This window comes from Arachis duranensis, chromosome 3, assembly GCF_000817695.3.
Source record: "Arachis duranensis cultivar V14167 chromosome 3, aradu.V14167.gnm2.J7QH, whole genome shotgun sequence".
Taxonomy (NCBI): Eukaryota; Viridiplantae; Streptophyta; class Magnoliopsida; order Fabales; family Fabaceae; genus Arachis; species Arachis duranensis.
In genome coordinates this window covers 26,382,098-26,396,473 of record NC_029774.3, presented here as the reverse complement: position 1 = coordinate 26,396,473, position 14,376 = coordinate 26,382,098, and the positions used below count along the sequence as shown (strand labels likewise).

At 37.1% G+C, this 14,376-nt stretch overlaps 1 protein-coding gene across 2 annotated transcripts; it reads left to right on the top strand.

Moving 5' to 3' along the window:
- The first annotated feature begins 3,772 nt into the window (after nucleotides 1-3,772).
- Nucleotides 3,773-7,451, top strand: LOC107478273 (chitin-inducible gibberellin-responsive protein 1). 2 transcript variants are annotated; one of them, XM_016098410.3, is made up of 2 exons: nucleotides 3,773-4,259; nucleotides 5,349-7,451. In XM_016098410.3, the coding sequence occupies exon 2, from the start codon at nucleotides 5,484-5,486 to the stop codon at nucleotides 6,867-6,869; it is 1,386 nt and encodes a 461-aa protein (XP_015953896.1). In that variant the 5' UTR covers nucleotides 3,773-4,259; nucleotides 5,349-5,483; the 3' UTR covers nucleotides 6,870-7,451. The 2 variants fall into 2 exon arrangements, with proteins under 2 accessions (XP_015953896.1, XP_052115143.1); XM_052259183.1 differs by having other exon boundaries at nucleotides 3,773-4,704.
- The last annotated feature ends 6,925 nt before the right edge of the window (nucleotides 7,452-14,376 follow it).

Below are 14,376 nucleotides of genomic sequence, written 5' to 3'. Positions count from 1 at the left end.
TTATGTATTATATATGTGGAAGCTGTTACCATGCTGGGGACCTCTGGTTCTCACCCATGCGGATTTTGTGGTTTTCAGATGCAGGACGTGAGGTTTCCCGCTGAGGCATGCTGGAGACTTCTAGATTTGCGAAGATTCCTTGTTCTTGGGGACTCTGTTTTAGTTTATATGTTTTGCTTAGATACTTTTATTTCCATTAAATAATACAAACTATGATGACTCCTCTTATGGGAGATTTTGGAGAATAGGTTTTATGTATTTGTGTCCCTTTGGGTTTCCTTTGGGGTTTTCCTTATTTTTATCATATGTATATATTGCTATGCTCGGACCGGTTATCTTCGCAGCCGGATTTTGAGTCTTGATATTCCTGTTTTTGACACTCTTTTGTATATATAAAATCTCGCGTTAGTTTATCCTTGTTCGTTACGTCATCGATCGGAGTGTTGCGCTTTTGAGTTGCGGTTTTTGTTTACCCCTCTTTCTACAAAGGCTCCTAGTTATAATTAATCATTCATACTACTATACGTACTAAATTTTTATTTTAGAGGTCGTAATACCTTGTCATCTCTGAATTATGACTTAAGCATAAGACTCTGTATGGTAGGATGTTACAATATCCAACATATATACCCAATTTTCTTTGGAGTCCTATTTTGGTGCGAGAAGGTGGTGCAATGGAAACATATATCGCACACCCAAATATCCTTAAACATATATCGCATACCCAAATATCCTTAAATGGGAAATATTTGGCTGTTGGCCAAACACTAATTGCATTGAAGAGAACTGACGTTAACTCGTTGGCCTCAAACGAATAAGTGCTGCGGCATGTAAAATAGCATACCCCAAACCGAGGTTGGAAGATTTGTTCTCATAAATAAGGGTCTAGCAATTAATTAGAGGAATTTAATAAGTAATTTTGCTAACCAATTTTGTGTGTGAACATAAGCTACTGGATGTTCAACACTTATTCTATTAGCCATACAATAAGCATCACAAGGTTAGGAAGTAAATTCACCAGCATTATCAAGATGAATTACTTTGATTGAATTTTCTGAAGATTGTGCTTTTAATCGAATAATTTGAGCCAGTAATCTCGCAAACGCCAGGTTGCGAGAAGATAATAAGTACACATGTGACCATCTCGAAGATGCGTCTATTAGGACCATAAAATATCTAAAAGATCCACATGGTGGATGAATAGGTCCACATATATCACCTTGAATCCTTTTTAGGAATTCAGGGGACTCAAATTCAATCTTTACTGGTGATGGCCTTAAAATTAACTTTCCCTGAGAACGTGCAGCACAACAAAATTCACTAGATTTAAAAATCTTCTGGTTTTTTAGTGAATATCCATGGAAGTTTTCGATAATTCTCCTCATCATAGTTGTTCCCAGATGACCCAATCGGTCGTGCCAAGTTATGAATTCATTTGGGCTAGTAAACTTCTGGTGTACAATGGCGTGTGACTCAATTGCACTAATCCCAAATGAAAGTGAGGGCAACTTTTCTAATATAACCTTTTTATTTAAATCATGGATTGTGATATATTAGTACTCATGATTTCCCTCATTCATTGTCTCAATATGATATCCATTTCTGCGAATATCTTTGAAACTCAATAAGTTCCTTTGAGATTTAGTAGACAATAGTGCATTATTTATTATCAATTTTGTTCCTGTAGGAAATAAAATTATAACTCTTTCGGAGCCTTCTATCACATTGTCTGAGCCAATAGATTAACATATTCTTTTTTTGGCACAAGATAGGTAAAATATATATTACTTTTAAGAATAGTGTGCGAACTTGCACTATTCGCAAGGAAAATATCTTTATTATATGTCCTTGCCTTTTTTTTCAAAGACAAATAATAATAATAATAATAATAATAATAATAATAATAATAATAATAATAATAATAATAATAATAATAATAATAATAATGAGTAAAAGTACATGCACAGTATAATTATTCACATGAATACTTAACAAACACACATATTAAACTATTCCATCATTGATCAAATGGCCAATATTTTCTTCAGGATCCTCAAAGAAATCAGATACATCATAATGAGTGGTGGAATTTTCAGCATCATTTAAAACAAAGTTCGTTTCCTTTCCTTTGTCGTCCTTTTTTAAAGATGCTTGATAAAGATCGACTAGGTGCCTTGGTATACGATAGGTACGCGACCAATGACCATTTCCACCACAACGGAAATATTTATCCTCTGTTGATTTATTTTGCCCAATATTTCTTTCTTTATCCCACTTCTGGTGAGATCCTCTCTTTTGAACATAATTTCATTTCCTTCCATAATTTTTCTTATTACCAAAACCTTGCCATTTACCTCTTCTGGGGTAATGATTTGCCGCATTTACTTAGGAAATGGGACGGCGCCAGTTGGGCGCGCTTCGTGATTCTTTAAGAGTAACTCATTGTTGCATTCAGCAACAAGAAGGTAAGAAATTAATCAGAATATTTTTTAAATTCTTTTTCTCGATACTGCTGCTGCAAGAGCATATTCGAGACATGGAAGGTTGAGAAAGTTTTCTCTAACATGTCAGACTTGAGGAAGTATCACCGTTTTCTTATGATTGTACCTTTCTTCAAGGTCTTTCTATAGATCTGCATGATCTTTTTAATGTGAGATATTAATTTTTCAATCATATGTCAAGATGACGACAAAGAAAAATCATGGTTTTGACTTTATTCTTCTAGGATGTATTATTTTCATCCTTAATAGAATCTCCAAGATCCATTGAATCAAGATAAATTTTAGCATCTAATATTCATGATAAAAAATTATTTCCAGATATATCAAGAGCATTCAATTCAAGATGAGAGAGCAATAAAAATTTGTTACCTGAATCTTCCTAAAAATTTGATTAGAGTCTCTAACGTATTGTAGAATAAATAAAGAAGATATATAAAATAAATAAGCGTAAATAGAAGACTCTAATATTAATATTCATCAATATAATAATCTCAATATAATAAAAATAGTTTATATATATCTATAACGTAAAAGAAAGAAAAGTATTGGCAGTATGTAAGAAGAGTATTATATTAAAAGAAAGAGAAAGGAATATTTTATTTCCGTGTGTAATAGTCCCTCAGTTACTTTTCTATTTATAGACAAAAAAATATTTATATTTTTAAATTTCGTTAATGCATTCATCCTTAAAAATATGAACTGTGTATAATAAATGCATCTACATACTCATTCTTATCACAACATAATCTACCATAAGAATTGTTTTTCACTAAACCATTATTATCTTTAGTAATCTATATATTAATCATTGTATATATTCTTTCAAGACAGAAACTATCAATATATTTATTTAATTTTAGTTTTACTTTAATATTAATTTTTAAATTAATTATACTTTTTAATTGTACATAATTATTAAAAAATAAAAATATTTATTGTGAATAAATTTTTTTTATATTATTATTTAGTTATCATCGAATTAAATAGATCAACCAATTATTCAATAATTAAATCAATAATCCATTAATCTAATATCTTTATCGATTGATTCGATTCTGAACTGTGCTGGAAGCTTAGAACCGTACATGGATTTAGATTACCATGACCCTTAGTCAGCAAGAGCCAAGTAGTACACGGGAATCCCACTCAGCCAGCTAGCAAAAGCCAGCACTAGCACCCTGGTTCAGTGGTCCCTCCGTCCCTGGAACTTTCTAATTCTATAACCATCATTCGCACGCCCATACGTGTATTTCTTTAGTCGGCGGGCGTTCTCAAATCATATCACAACTCTTTTTCGTCTTTCCCTCTCATTCTTTAACTTCCGTTAAAATTCCACAAACCACCCACAAGTCCAGAACCAGAACCGTTACTCTTCCGTTGAATTTCAAACTTCAAACCTCAGAAGTCAGAACACCAATACAAACACACATACACACACTATTCAAAAAGTTAATATCCTTTTTTCTTTTCCCTCTCTATAAATATCCCTTCTTTCGAATCCGCCACGCTTGTTCTTATTCCCCATGTTACCATTTGTCTCCTCAGAAGAAAGTAAACCATAGTCACGCAAATTTAAGAATATATACTGATATTTATTTATTGCTATAATGAATGGGAATGGAAATTGAAATTCAGCAAAGTTGAGCTTCCCACGCGTTTTCTGCTCTAACCCACCGAACACAGTCCAAATTTTTTCAATGGTGGGCGTTGAATGTAGCTAGTCTCTGAATTATTTCTTGCCCAGTCATTTTACTTGAGGTTCTCTCTCTCCCTCTCTCTGTTTTTCTTTTTAAGAATGTTGATTTCGGTAGAATGCAACATAAAGAAAGAAATTTTCTTTTAGGATATGATATATAATATAACTTTGCATGCGCCTTTTATATTAAGTAAAATCCTGCAACGCTTTAACATTCTTTATGCTCTTCTTAACTGCAAAACAATGGTCTGAGTTTAAACTTTTGCTACCTTAATTTTTGTAATTCGTGGTCGTTAAATTAAGGCCCGAGATGGTTTGGTATGAAAGTTATAATCTATAGAAATGGTCTTCCATGCTGTTTTCAGTTTTCACGGAACAAGCCAGCAACAATATTAAGTGATTGTGATAGACTTTTAATTTTTGTTGACATGGTTTAAGCATAGTCTGCATAGACCTCGTTTTCAAACTGAAGATTTGGGACCAGAATGAGGAATTATAACTTACTTGGTATTGTTACTTGGAGCTGTTTGTGAACTTGTTTGCTAATTTGCCTTGTTCGTCTTTCTTTCCTGTTGAAATATATTAGTTTTTCTCATACACTAACCAAATTATTATTGTTTTAGGAAGCTTTTTGTATTGTGTTGTTTGATATCATTGCATGAGAAGATTCTTGCTTGCCATTTATGGTTCCACTTTCGCTTTGTTGTAATTGCATCCTTCTGAATAGAATCCTGGCGATGTTCAATTCATATCACAAGCCGCCAGAGAACAATATACTTAGCTCTTTTCTTGTTTATTCTCAGAGTCTGAATGATTGATAGTGAGAATACAATTACTTTCCCCATCAACTTTTAGCTTTTAATTATGTTAGTTTCGCTTATCGAATATAGCATTAGTTTGTTCTTTCTGATTGCTGAATCAGTTATTCCAAATTTATGTTTTACATTTACACAATCTAGAGGGATGGGCGAATTGTGATGAATTCAATTTCTGAAATTTTCAGCAGCTTCGGCTGAGTTGTTTTCATTGGGTTGGACTTTCTAGTTTATGCTTACTTTATCTGTTTCTTGCATGTGTTTGGATTTACATAGTTGTGGTCCTTGTGATTGTTCTGTAATGAAAATATTCATGGTAGCTCTCCATTTTTCCAGGTTTATCTGCTGATTTTGAAAGGTTACAGTTACAATTCCAAAGCAAATATTAAGTAGAAGCTTACCAAGATTGCAGTTTTTTTTTTATTTCCTAGAGGTTGGTAGATATAGCGAAGGTTATGCCGTCGTTATAGCATGGATTCATCACATCTTCTCGGTTACAGTGTGACTAATTCTAGCTTACTCAGCAAATCATCTTTTCCAACTACACCTCCGTTATCCCACCTGCTACTTGGACCTTTGAATGAAGCAGTAAACTCACCTAATTTGTCTCTTTCTACTCACTTCAACTCTGATACTGATTCTGCATTGAATGATAGTCAGCAGTTAGTTGAAGTTACGCGTGCAGAGAAACGTCACAAATCAATGGAGGAAGCGTCGCTACAGAGCATTCCATCGAGCACTTTGAAACAATTGCTCATTTTATGCGCCAAAGCAATGTCTGAAAACAAGATGAAAGATTTTGATCAATTGATAGACAAGGCTAGAAGTGCTGTGTCTATCAGCGGGGAGCCAATTCAGCGGCTCGGTGCTTATTTAGTGGAAGGGCTTGTTGCAAGGAAGGAGAAATCGGGTAACAACATCTATCATGCTCTTAGGTGCAAGCAGCCTGCAGGTACAGAGTTACTATCATACATGCAGATGTTATATGAAATTTGTCCATACTTCAAGTTTGGTTACATGGCTGCCAATGGAGCTATTGCTGAAGCATGCCGAAATGAGGATCGAATTCACATCATAGATTTTCAGATTGCACAGGGAACTCAATGGACGACTCTCCTTCAAGCTCTTGCAGCAAGGCCTAGTGGGGCTCCACATGTGCGGATCACCGGGATTGATGATCCTGTTTCTAAATATGCTCGAGGAGAGGAATTGGAGGCAGTTGGTGAAAGTTTGTCGAAAATATCTAAGAAATTTGACATTGAGGTTGAGTTTCATGGAATTCCTGTCTTTGCCCCAGATGTAACCAGGGATATGCTTGATGTCCGGCCTGGAGAGGCCTTGGCCGTTAACTTTCCTCTTCAACTCCATCATACGGCCGATGAGAGTGTCGATGTGACTAATCCAAGGGACGAACTTCTGAGATTGGTTAAGTCTCTTTCTCCTAAGGTAACCACATTGGTGGAGCAGGAATCGAACACAAACACGACGCATTTCTTCAACAGGTTCATAGAAACACTTGATTACTACTTGGCCATGTTCGAGTCCATCGATGTTGCCCTCCCAAGAACGAGCAAGGAGCGGATCAACGTGGAACAACATTGTTTAGCTCGAGATATTGTGAACATTGTTTCTTGTGAAGGGAAGGAAAGGGTGGAGCGGCATGAACTGTTTGGTAAGTGGAGGTCCAGGTTCACAATGGCAGGTTTTGTTCAATATCCTTTGAGCTCTTATGTGAATTCCATTATAAGAAACCTCTTGAATCGCTATTCGGAGAATTATAGTCTGGTGGAGAAGGATGGAGCCATGCTGTTGGCATGGAAGAACAGAAATTTGATATCAGCTTCAGCCTGGTATTAATAGACATCCAGATAGAAAATAATGTAGTGGTAGAAAAATCATGGTGATAGTGATAGGATAGGAAAACGCATAAGGCTTGAGGTTATTATTGCTGACCAAGGTTTGTGTAGATTTACACTTCCATATGCTCTTCTCAGTGTTTCATACGTTATTTGTTAGATTTGTGTATTCTTATGCTCTAGTCATACGTGAATAGTATACTAATTCTCTTGTAACATGTTTTAGGCATGCGTCAATAGTTTTTGGTCTACAATGTTAAGCTTGTGTCTGAACTTTGGTCCTTGGCTTCTTGTGCAATTTATACAAACTCAGAAATTTTGAATTCCCTCAATACTGTGTCCTTATGAAAAAGGCATAATCTTATTGTGAGCGTGAAGCCGTAAAGACAAAAAGGCCAAAGAGTGACAAAAGGCAAGTGGGATAGGTTTTAGAAAAAGTCATTTTCACAAAGTTTAGTTGAGTATTTGTTTCGAAAGTATGTGTTGAGTTGGGTTCATTCGGTTCTGATTTCTCTAATTTTGGCTTAACACAGAGGTGATTTATGCTTGGTTTGAGTTTAGGAGTTAAGAGTTTGGTTTAAATTCTTGGGTAGAGAATGAATTGAGTTAAACTCTAAAGTAGTCCTGAGTTTTGTAAAAAGTTTTTCATTTCTAATAATCATGTAAAAAGTTTTTCATTTCTAATAATCATCTAGACAAATTAATTTTAAGATGGGATTGAATTTATTGTAATTTACCAAAATGAAATTTAAAAGTGAAAAAGTGGATATGGAATCTCTGTTTTCTTGCAAATTTATATATTATTAACTTTTATTTCTATGTATGTATGTGATTAGGATTTTTAAAGTGCGCATGTGAGTCAATAGAAGCTTTTCTAATTAATTGAAATTAATCTTGTTTATATAACAAAAAAAAATCCAAGTTATTTTGTATGATTTTAAACCTCAATTAAAGTTGAACTTCAAGTAATTTTACATTTTAAATAAAATTGAATCTCAAGTAATTTTAGATAGATAATTATTTAGAGTTCAATTTTAATTGAAGTTTAAAATAATTTGAGATTCAAAATTATTTATCTAAAATTATTGTTTAGATTTTATAGTTAGTTTTTTTAATTAATTTGAATAAATTCGTCTAAAATAATTTTGTTAATTTTTTATGGTACTTATCAATTTTTTATTGTTGATGGTTAACCCATTAGATCTTTGATCCAATGTTTCTGCCTAAATATATATTGTTGTTACTTATTACTAAATTGTAATCAATAATATTATTGTGAAGATTCACCAATTCTACTACAAATCCGCGAGAAGCCTTTTAAGATCCTATATATTCACTTGTCCCATTCTCATATGAAGTGAGAATATTTTTTGTAGTAATTTTTTTAATAAAAAATGGAGAATTTTCGTCTTTAAAACATTGGATGGTAGGAAGAATCCTTTCGTTCAATTTTTTTGACGACAATTTAAAATAATTTAAAAAAAATTTAAAATTATTTATCTAAAATTATTTTTTAGATAAATAATTACTAAAAAAATATATATTTAATATAATGTTATCTTTTTAAATATTTAATTTTTTTGATATTTTTCTAGTATGTTTTTGTATACTATTTTTTGTAGTATTTCTTAGTACTCTTTTTAAATATGTTATAATTTATTATTATTTTTTATAGTTCGTTTTTTTATTCAATTTGAGTAAATTTTTTTAAAATAATTTTGTTAATTTTTTGTGGTACTTATTAATTTTTTTATTGTTAATTATTGATTTAATTGTCTAATTGTATGGATTCTATCTCTTTGGACCTTTAATCTAATGTTTCGCTCAAATATATGTTGCCCTTGCTTATTACTAAATTGTAATAACATCATCATGAATATGGTTTGAATGGTGAAGATTCCTCAATCCTAATACAAATTCGCGAGAAATCTTTTTGAATCTTATGTAATCTCTTATTCCATTCTCATATAAAGTGTGAATGTTTTTGTCGTAGTTCTTATAACAAAAATACGTAAAATTTTCGTCTTTAGAGTATTGGATGCTAGGAAGAATTCTTTCGTCCAATATTTTCGATGACAATTTATTAGGCTCGTTTGTTCCTCATATGTTGGATTATGAAGGTTCTCCTGTGTGGACTAATAAGATCAAGATTAGAGAAAAATGATGTAAGCTTCTAGTAATATTTGAGGCGTCAGGTTACTTTCACTATCACTAAAGAATAAAAGAATGGATAAGGGAGAGAGAGCGAGAGCAGGGTGGAAAAACATCGGACAGGATAGGTCTCGGGTCTCTTCAAGCCTAGCGAAGGATCCCAGTACCAGATGATATCTCGAAACGGGAGTTGTTTGGATTGTTTTCTTGGACAAGAAGGATTAACAACATATACTTTTCAAGGAAGATGAGAAAGGGGGTGATCTACCTGTTTGCATTCATACAGTATACTACAAAGGGAGGAGCGCTGAAGGCAATTGCAGAGATGAATCACACGTGGCTAAGGGGAAGAGAGATTTTGGTAGAGGATGCGAAGTACAAGAGGGATGATTCAAAAGGGGCGGATAGTGCCAGCTGCGGTGGTGGTTGAGGGACAGACACAGCACCGCCAGGCCGAGGTCAATGATGCAGCAAGGGAGCGCACAAGTGGAATCCCTCCATCTCACAACATGGTTCATGGGGAAGGGCTGGGATCTATGAACACTTCAACACATGCTCTTGAGGAGGGTTATACAAAAGTGGGGACTAAGGGACTGGAGGTCTCCGTCAAAAGGACTAATGTGGAATGACTGCGGAGGAGTGTGATTGGGAGCACCACAAGATTAATTGACTTCAGGCTATTGAATGACTCCGCCCGGAAGGTTTGGCCTCACGTTGTTAAAGTCTGTGATTTGGGGAGGTGCAAGGCCTTGTTGATATTTGATAGTAAAGAGAGTGCGGAGGAGGCGGTGGAGGGGTATGGGGATGGACTCTGACAATTCTTTCATAGTGTGTGCCGTTGGAATGAGCAGGAACAATGTGACAAGAGAAGAGTGTGGATTGAGTGTTATGGAGTTCCGCTACATGTTTGGACAGAGGATACGTTCTGTGCGATTGGTAGGCAATATGGTGAGGTTGTGGTTTGTGATAATGTAACAGCCTCAGGTACGTCATTCCGGGCTGGCCGCATGCTGATCGATACATGGAGGTTTGAAACTATTTTTGAAAAGATCCGCTTAACTGTAGGGTCGACTGGGTTCGAGGTATTTGTTAAGGAGATGGCCAGTGATGAGTTTGGCTCTTCGGATGGGGTGGTGTCTAATGTGATGAAAGAGCATGATGGGAACATGGACAGTATCGTCGGTCGTCCTCGACGTCCCATGCAGCTTGGGTGGTGGGATACGACGGATGAGGAGGTAGCCCTGCCAAATAGGGTGGAAGAGGCTCCAGAGGGTAGAATCGTAATTAGTCCCGACATTTTGGATGAATGGAGTAACAGTTTTTTGAATTCAAAAACAGTAATGGTAAGGGATACGAATTTTGCTCCCAGGGAAGGAAGGGCTGATCTTACAGAAGCTACGTCATAATGGACTCAGTCCTGGGCTTATAATGGAGATCGGGTGGTTGCTGTGGGAGAAATCACAAGTCAGGTTCGGTTGGGCTGTAATAGCTCCATGGCCTATTTCGTTTTATCCAAGCCACATGAGGATAGGTTGGGCCCAAACACCTGAGGCCCACAAGCTGTGCCCCATTCTGGATCGGTGAAGGGTTTCCTTCTTTGACCTGATGTGGATCGAGTTGGAGGTAACACGGAGGGGGGACTCTGTCGGGTAAGCCTGCAGATCATGCTGCTCCTGCACAGTGCGGTGCCATTGGCATTGGGGACCACGGCAGCGCGACCTTGCTCATCGCGGAGAGGAGAAGGGAGGCCGGTGGAGGCCTTGACTTGGAGACCGCGCAGCAACCAATTATCGCGGGTGGCTACCCCTCGACGCCCCCCTACGGCGATGGCGAGTGATGGAGCGAATGCGGCTGGCGATGCAGGCTCGTATCAGGCAGCGAACCGTGCCGGGGGAAGTAATGCGAGCCTGGAGGTGCGGGGGTTGTCACCCTGTGCATATGGCCAGATGCATGCGAGGATGAAGAAGAGCAGCAATCCAACAGGGATTAAGGAGCGGGGAACAAGGTCTGATGGGTTTGGTGCGGGGATGCTGGTGCCGGTGGAGGGTGGGTTGGCAGTGATTCTCTCTGGCAGGAGTCCAGGGCCTACAGAGGCTTGTGATAGGCACATTGAGGATGGCCAAAAGGGCATGTTGTGCTCTTCGATGGAAGGGAATGGATTAGGATCAGGAGGCCCTTATGAGAAGCAAACGTGGAAGGGGGTGGGTCAGGAGAGCAGTGGAACGAACCGGATTGTGAAGGTTGTACAGAAGGCAGTGATATCAGTGGTGCTCAGGGGGGGCTGGAGACCGGTGGTAAAGGGGGAGCTGCATAGGGTTTGCGAGATGCCCCCTTGTGATGTAGGAAGCCAAGCTGAGACGGAAACGTCTGAAAACAAATGGACAACTGAAATGCAAGAAAATCGGGAAGCATGGAAGCTCGCAGTGGAGTCTGGAGCTATGCATTATAATGAGGAAGATGACATTATGGCAATACTACAAGCACAAAATGAGGCAATTGCACAGAAGAAAAAACAGGCTAAGCAGAAGGAGAAAGCACGGAAAAATCGCCCGAAAAATTAGAAAAAGGTGTGTATAAGTGCTTTACGATGATATTTAGTTCCTGGAATATTGGTGCGGTATTTGTAACCCACTAACTTACCGGCAAGTGCACCGGGTCGTACCAAGTAATACCTTACGTGAGTAAGGGTCGATCCCACGAGGATTGATGGATCAAGCAACAATAGCGTTTGATAGGATTAGTTAGACAAGCAGAAAATAGTGTTTGAAAGTTCAAAAGCATTAACAGTAAATTTAGACTATTAAAGACAGGCAGATCAATAAGTTGGAAATAAAATATTTGAGAAAACAATTAAGGTTTCAGAGTTATCTATTTTTTCGGATTTATTTTTATTACTAACTAATTTAATCATGCAAGATTTAATTCATGGCAAACTATATGTGACTAGACCCTAATTCCTTAGACCTTCCTAGTCTCCTCTAAAATTCATTAACTGCCAATTCCTTGGTCAATTAATTCCAATTAGAGGGTGATGATCAATTTCTAGTTTATATGCCAAAAGAATCCTAATTATCCACAAATAAGGGGATTATATGTCACTTATCCCGTTAAATACAAATAATTAGAAACTTAGTATAATATGTTTTCAAGTTGTTGTTCAAGTAAAGAACTTTTCCAAATTTTACAAGAACTCAATTAGAATATGGGTTATACTTCCGTTCCACCCGTATTCATAAAATAAAGAGCGAAAATAATTATTGAAATATAAATCAAAACATGAATTAAATTAGGAAGATCAAACGAATAAATCCATACAAATAGACAGAGCTCCTAACCTTAACAATGGAGGATTAGTTGCTCATGACTCAGTGAAAATAAAGATTCTGGTAAAATGTACTCTCCTAAATGTACCGAGTTCCTATCTGATGGCATCTAAATTTCTATTTATAACTAATCCTAATAATTTTAAAATCTAATTATCTAAAACTAAAAATAATATCTTTTCTCAAAAGATAAGATTTGAATTTAAATTTGAATTAATTAATAAGTCTTCAGCTGATGGGTGGGGACCACTTGCTATGTCCATTCTGCAGCTTCTAATCTGTGTTTTCTGGGCTGAAAACTGAGTCAAAATGCGGCCCAAAATCCATGCCAGCGATTTCTGTAAATTCTGCAGATCGCGCACGTAACGTGTACGCGTCGCTGGTCTTCTTCGCAAATCACGCGGACGCGTTGCTGAGCAAATCTTCAATTCACGCGTACACATCAGTCACGCGTACGCGTCGCCATGGATACTTCCAGATCACGTGCATGCGTCAGGCATGCGTGCGCATCACTCCTCGCAGCTATCTCCTTTGATTCTTGTGCTGCAGAAACTCCGTCAAATTCCGCCGAATGCTACCTGAAATAAATAAAATTGTCTAAAACTCAAAATAGCATCCATAGTGGCTAAAATATAATTAATTCTTAATTAAACTCAACAATTTAAGTGCAAATTCACTAGGAAAAGATAGACAAGATGCTCACGCATTACAACACCAAACTTAAACTGTTGCTTGTCCTCAAGCAACCAAAACTAATATAAGCTTATTTTGCATGAGAATGAGAGTTCGATTAAGCTTGTGTCTTTTCTTATAGTGGGGGACAACTGCAATCCTGAATAGGTTTGGCATCTCACTCTCCTTTGAATTAGAAGAATGTTAATGTCATTCAGAATTTGAATCCAGAAAATTGCCCAAAACTCAAAATAGCATCCATAGTGGCTAAAATATAATTAATTCTTAATTAAACTCAACAATTTAAGTGCAAATTCACTAGGAAAAGATAGACAATATGCTCACGCATCAAATATTAGGAGGTTGGTGGGAGTTGGCAAACTGAGTATGGTAAAGAATTTTCGGAGAAAATTTAACGTGCATATGCTAGGCTTGATAGAGACCAAGAAAAAGGTCGTAACTAATTTTGACATAGCGCAACTGTAGGGTAATGGTGCAGTTAAATGGGAGTTTGTTGGGTCAGTTGGTGTTGCGGGTGGTCTGTTATTAATGTGGCATGAAACGGTGTTCTAGATGAACAACTGCTATAAAGGGGTTTGCTGGTTATGCTTGGAGGGTGTGCTACTAAAAACTAATTTTCCCAGTGCTTTCTGCCTAGTTTATGGGCCGCATGAAAGGGCGAAAAAGCTTGTTACGTGGGAAGAGCTAAGCTTCTTATCTGAGTTATGTCAAGTCCCGATCTGTTACATAGGGAATTTTAACGAGATAACTCATATGGAAGAGAGAAAGGGAGTTACCTCTTTGACGGTGTCTGCAACAGAGTTTAAATCGTGGATCCAGGATTTGGAGTTAGTGGACTTAGCAATCACTGATTGCTCGTTCACCTGGTTCAGAGGGCAATCATGTAGCCGCATTGATAGGGGTCTGGTTAGTTTGGAGTGGTTAGAAGAGTTTCCTGACACAAGGCTGCAAGGGGGAACTAGAGGGTTATCAGACCACTGTCCAATGATTCTGGAGGTCACACGGATTAGAGGGGGGCCGAGACATTTTCGGAGCTTAGACTCATGGTTTACTCATGATGGTTTATTGAGGATGGTGAAGGAGGAGTAGAGGAACTTAGGGGAGGAACAATTTATGGATAAGCTAAAGGCTCTAACGACTCCGCTGAGTAGCTGGCATAGAAAGAACTTTGGGGACGTGGACCAAAAGATTACACAGTTTGAGGATGAAATCAAGAAAGTAGATGACATGGTAAGCACTGGCGAGGCTGATGGGACTGTTGAAGCGAGACAGAGGGCGCTGGTAAGCTTCTGTAAGAAATGGTATATCAAAAAGGAGCTTCATTGGAAGCAGATGTCAAGA

Excerpts from the sequence above, each read along its gene's own strand:
- LOC107478273 (XM_016098410.3), top strand. The coding sequence starts at position 5,484 with ATGGATTCATCACATCTTCTCGGTTACAGTGTGACTAATTCTAGCTTA.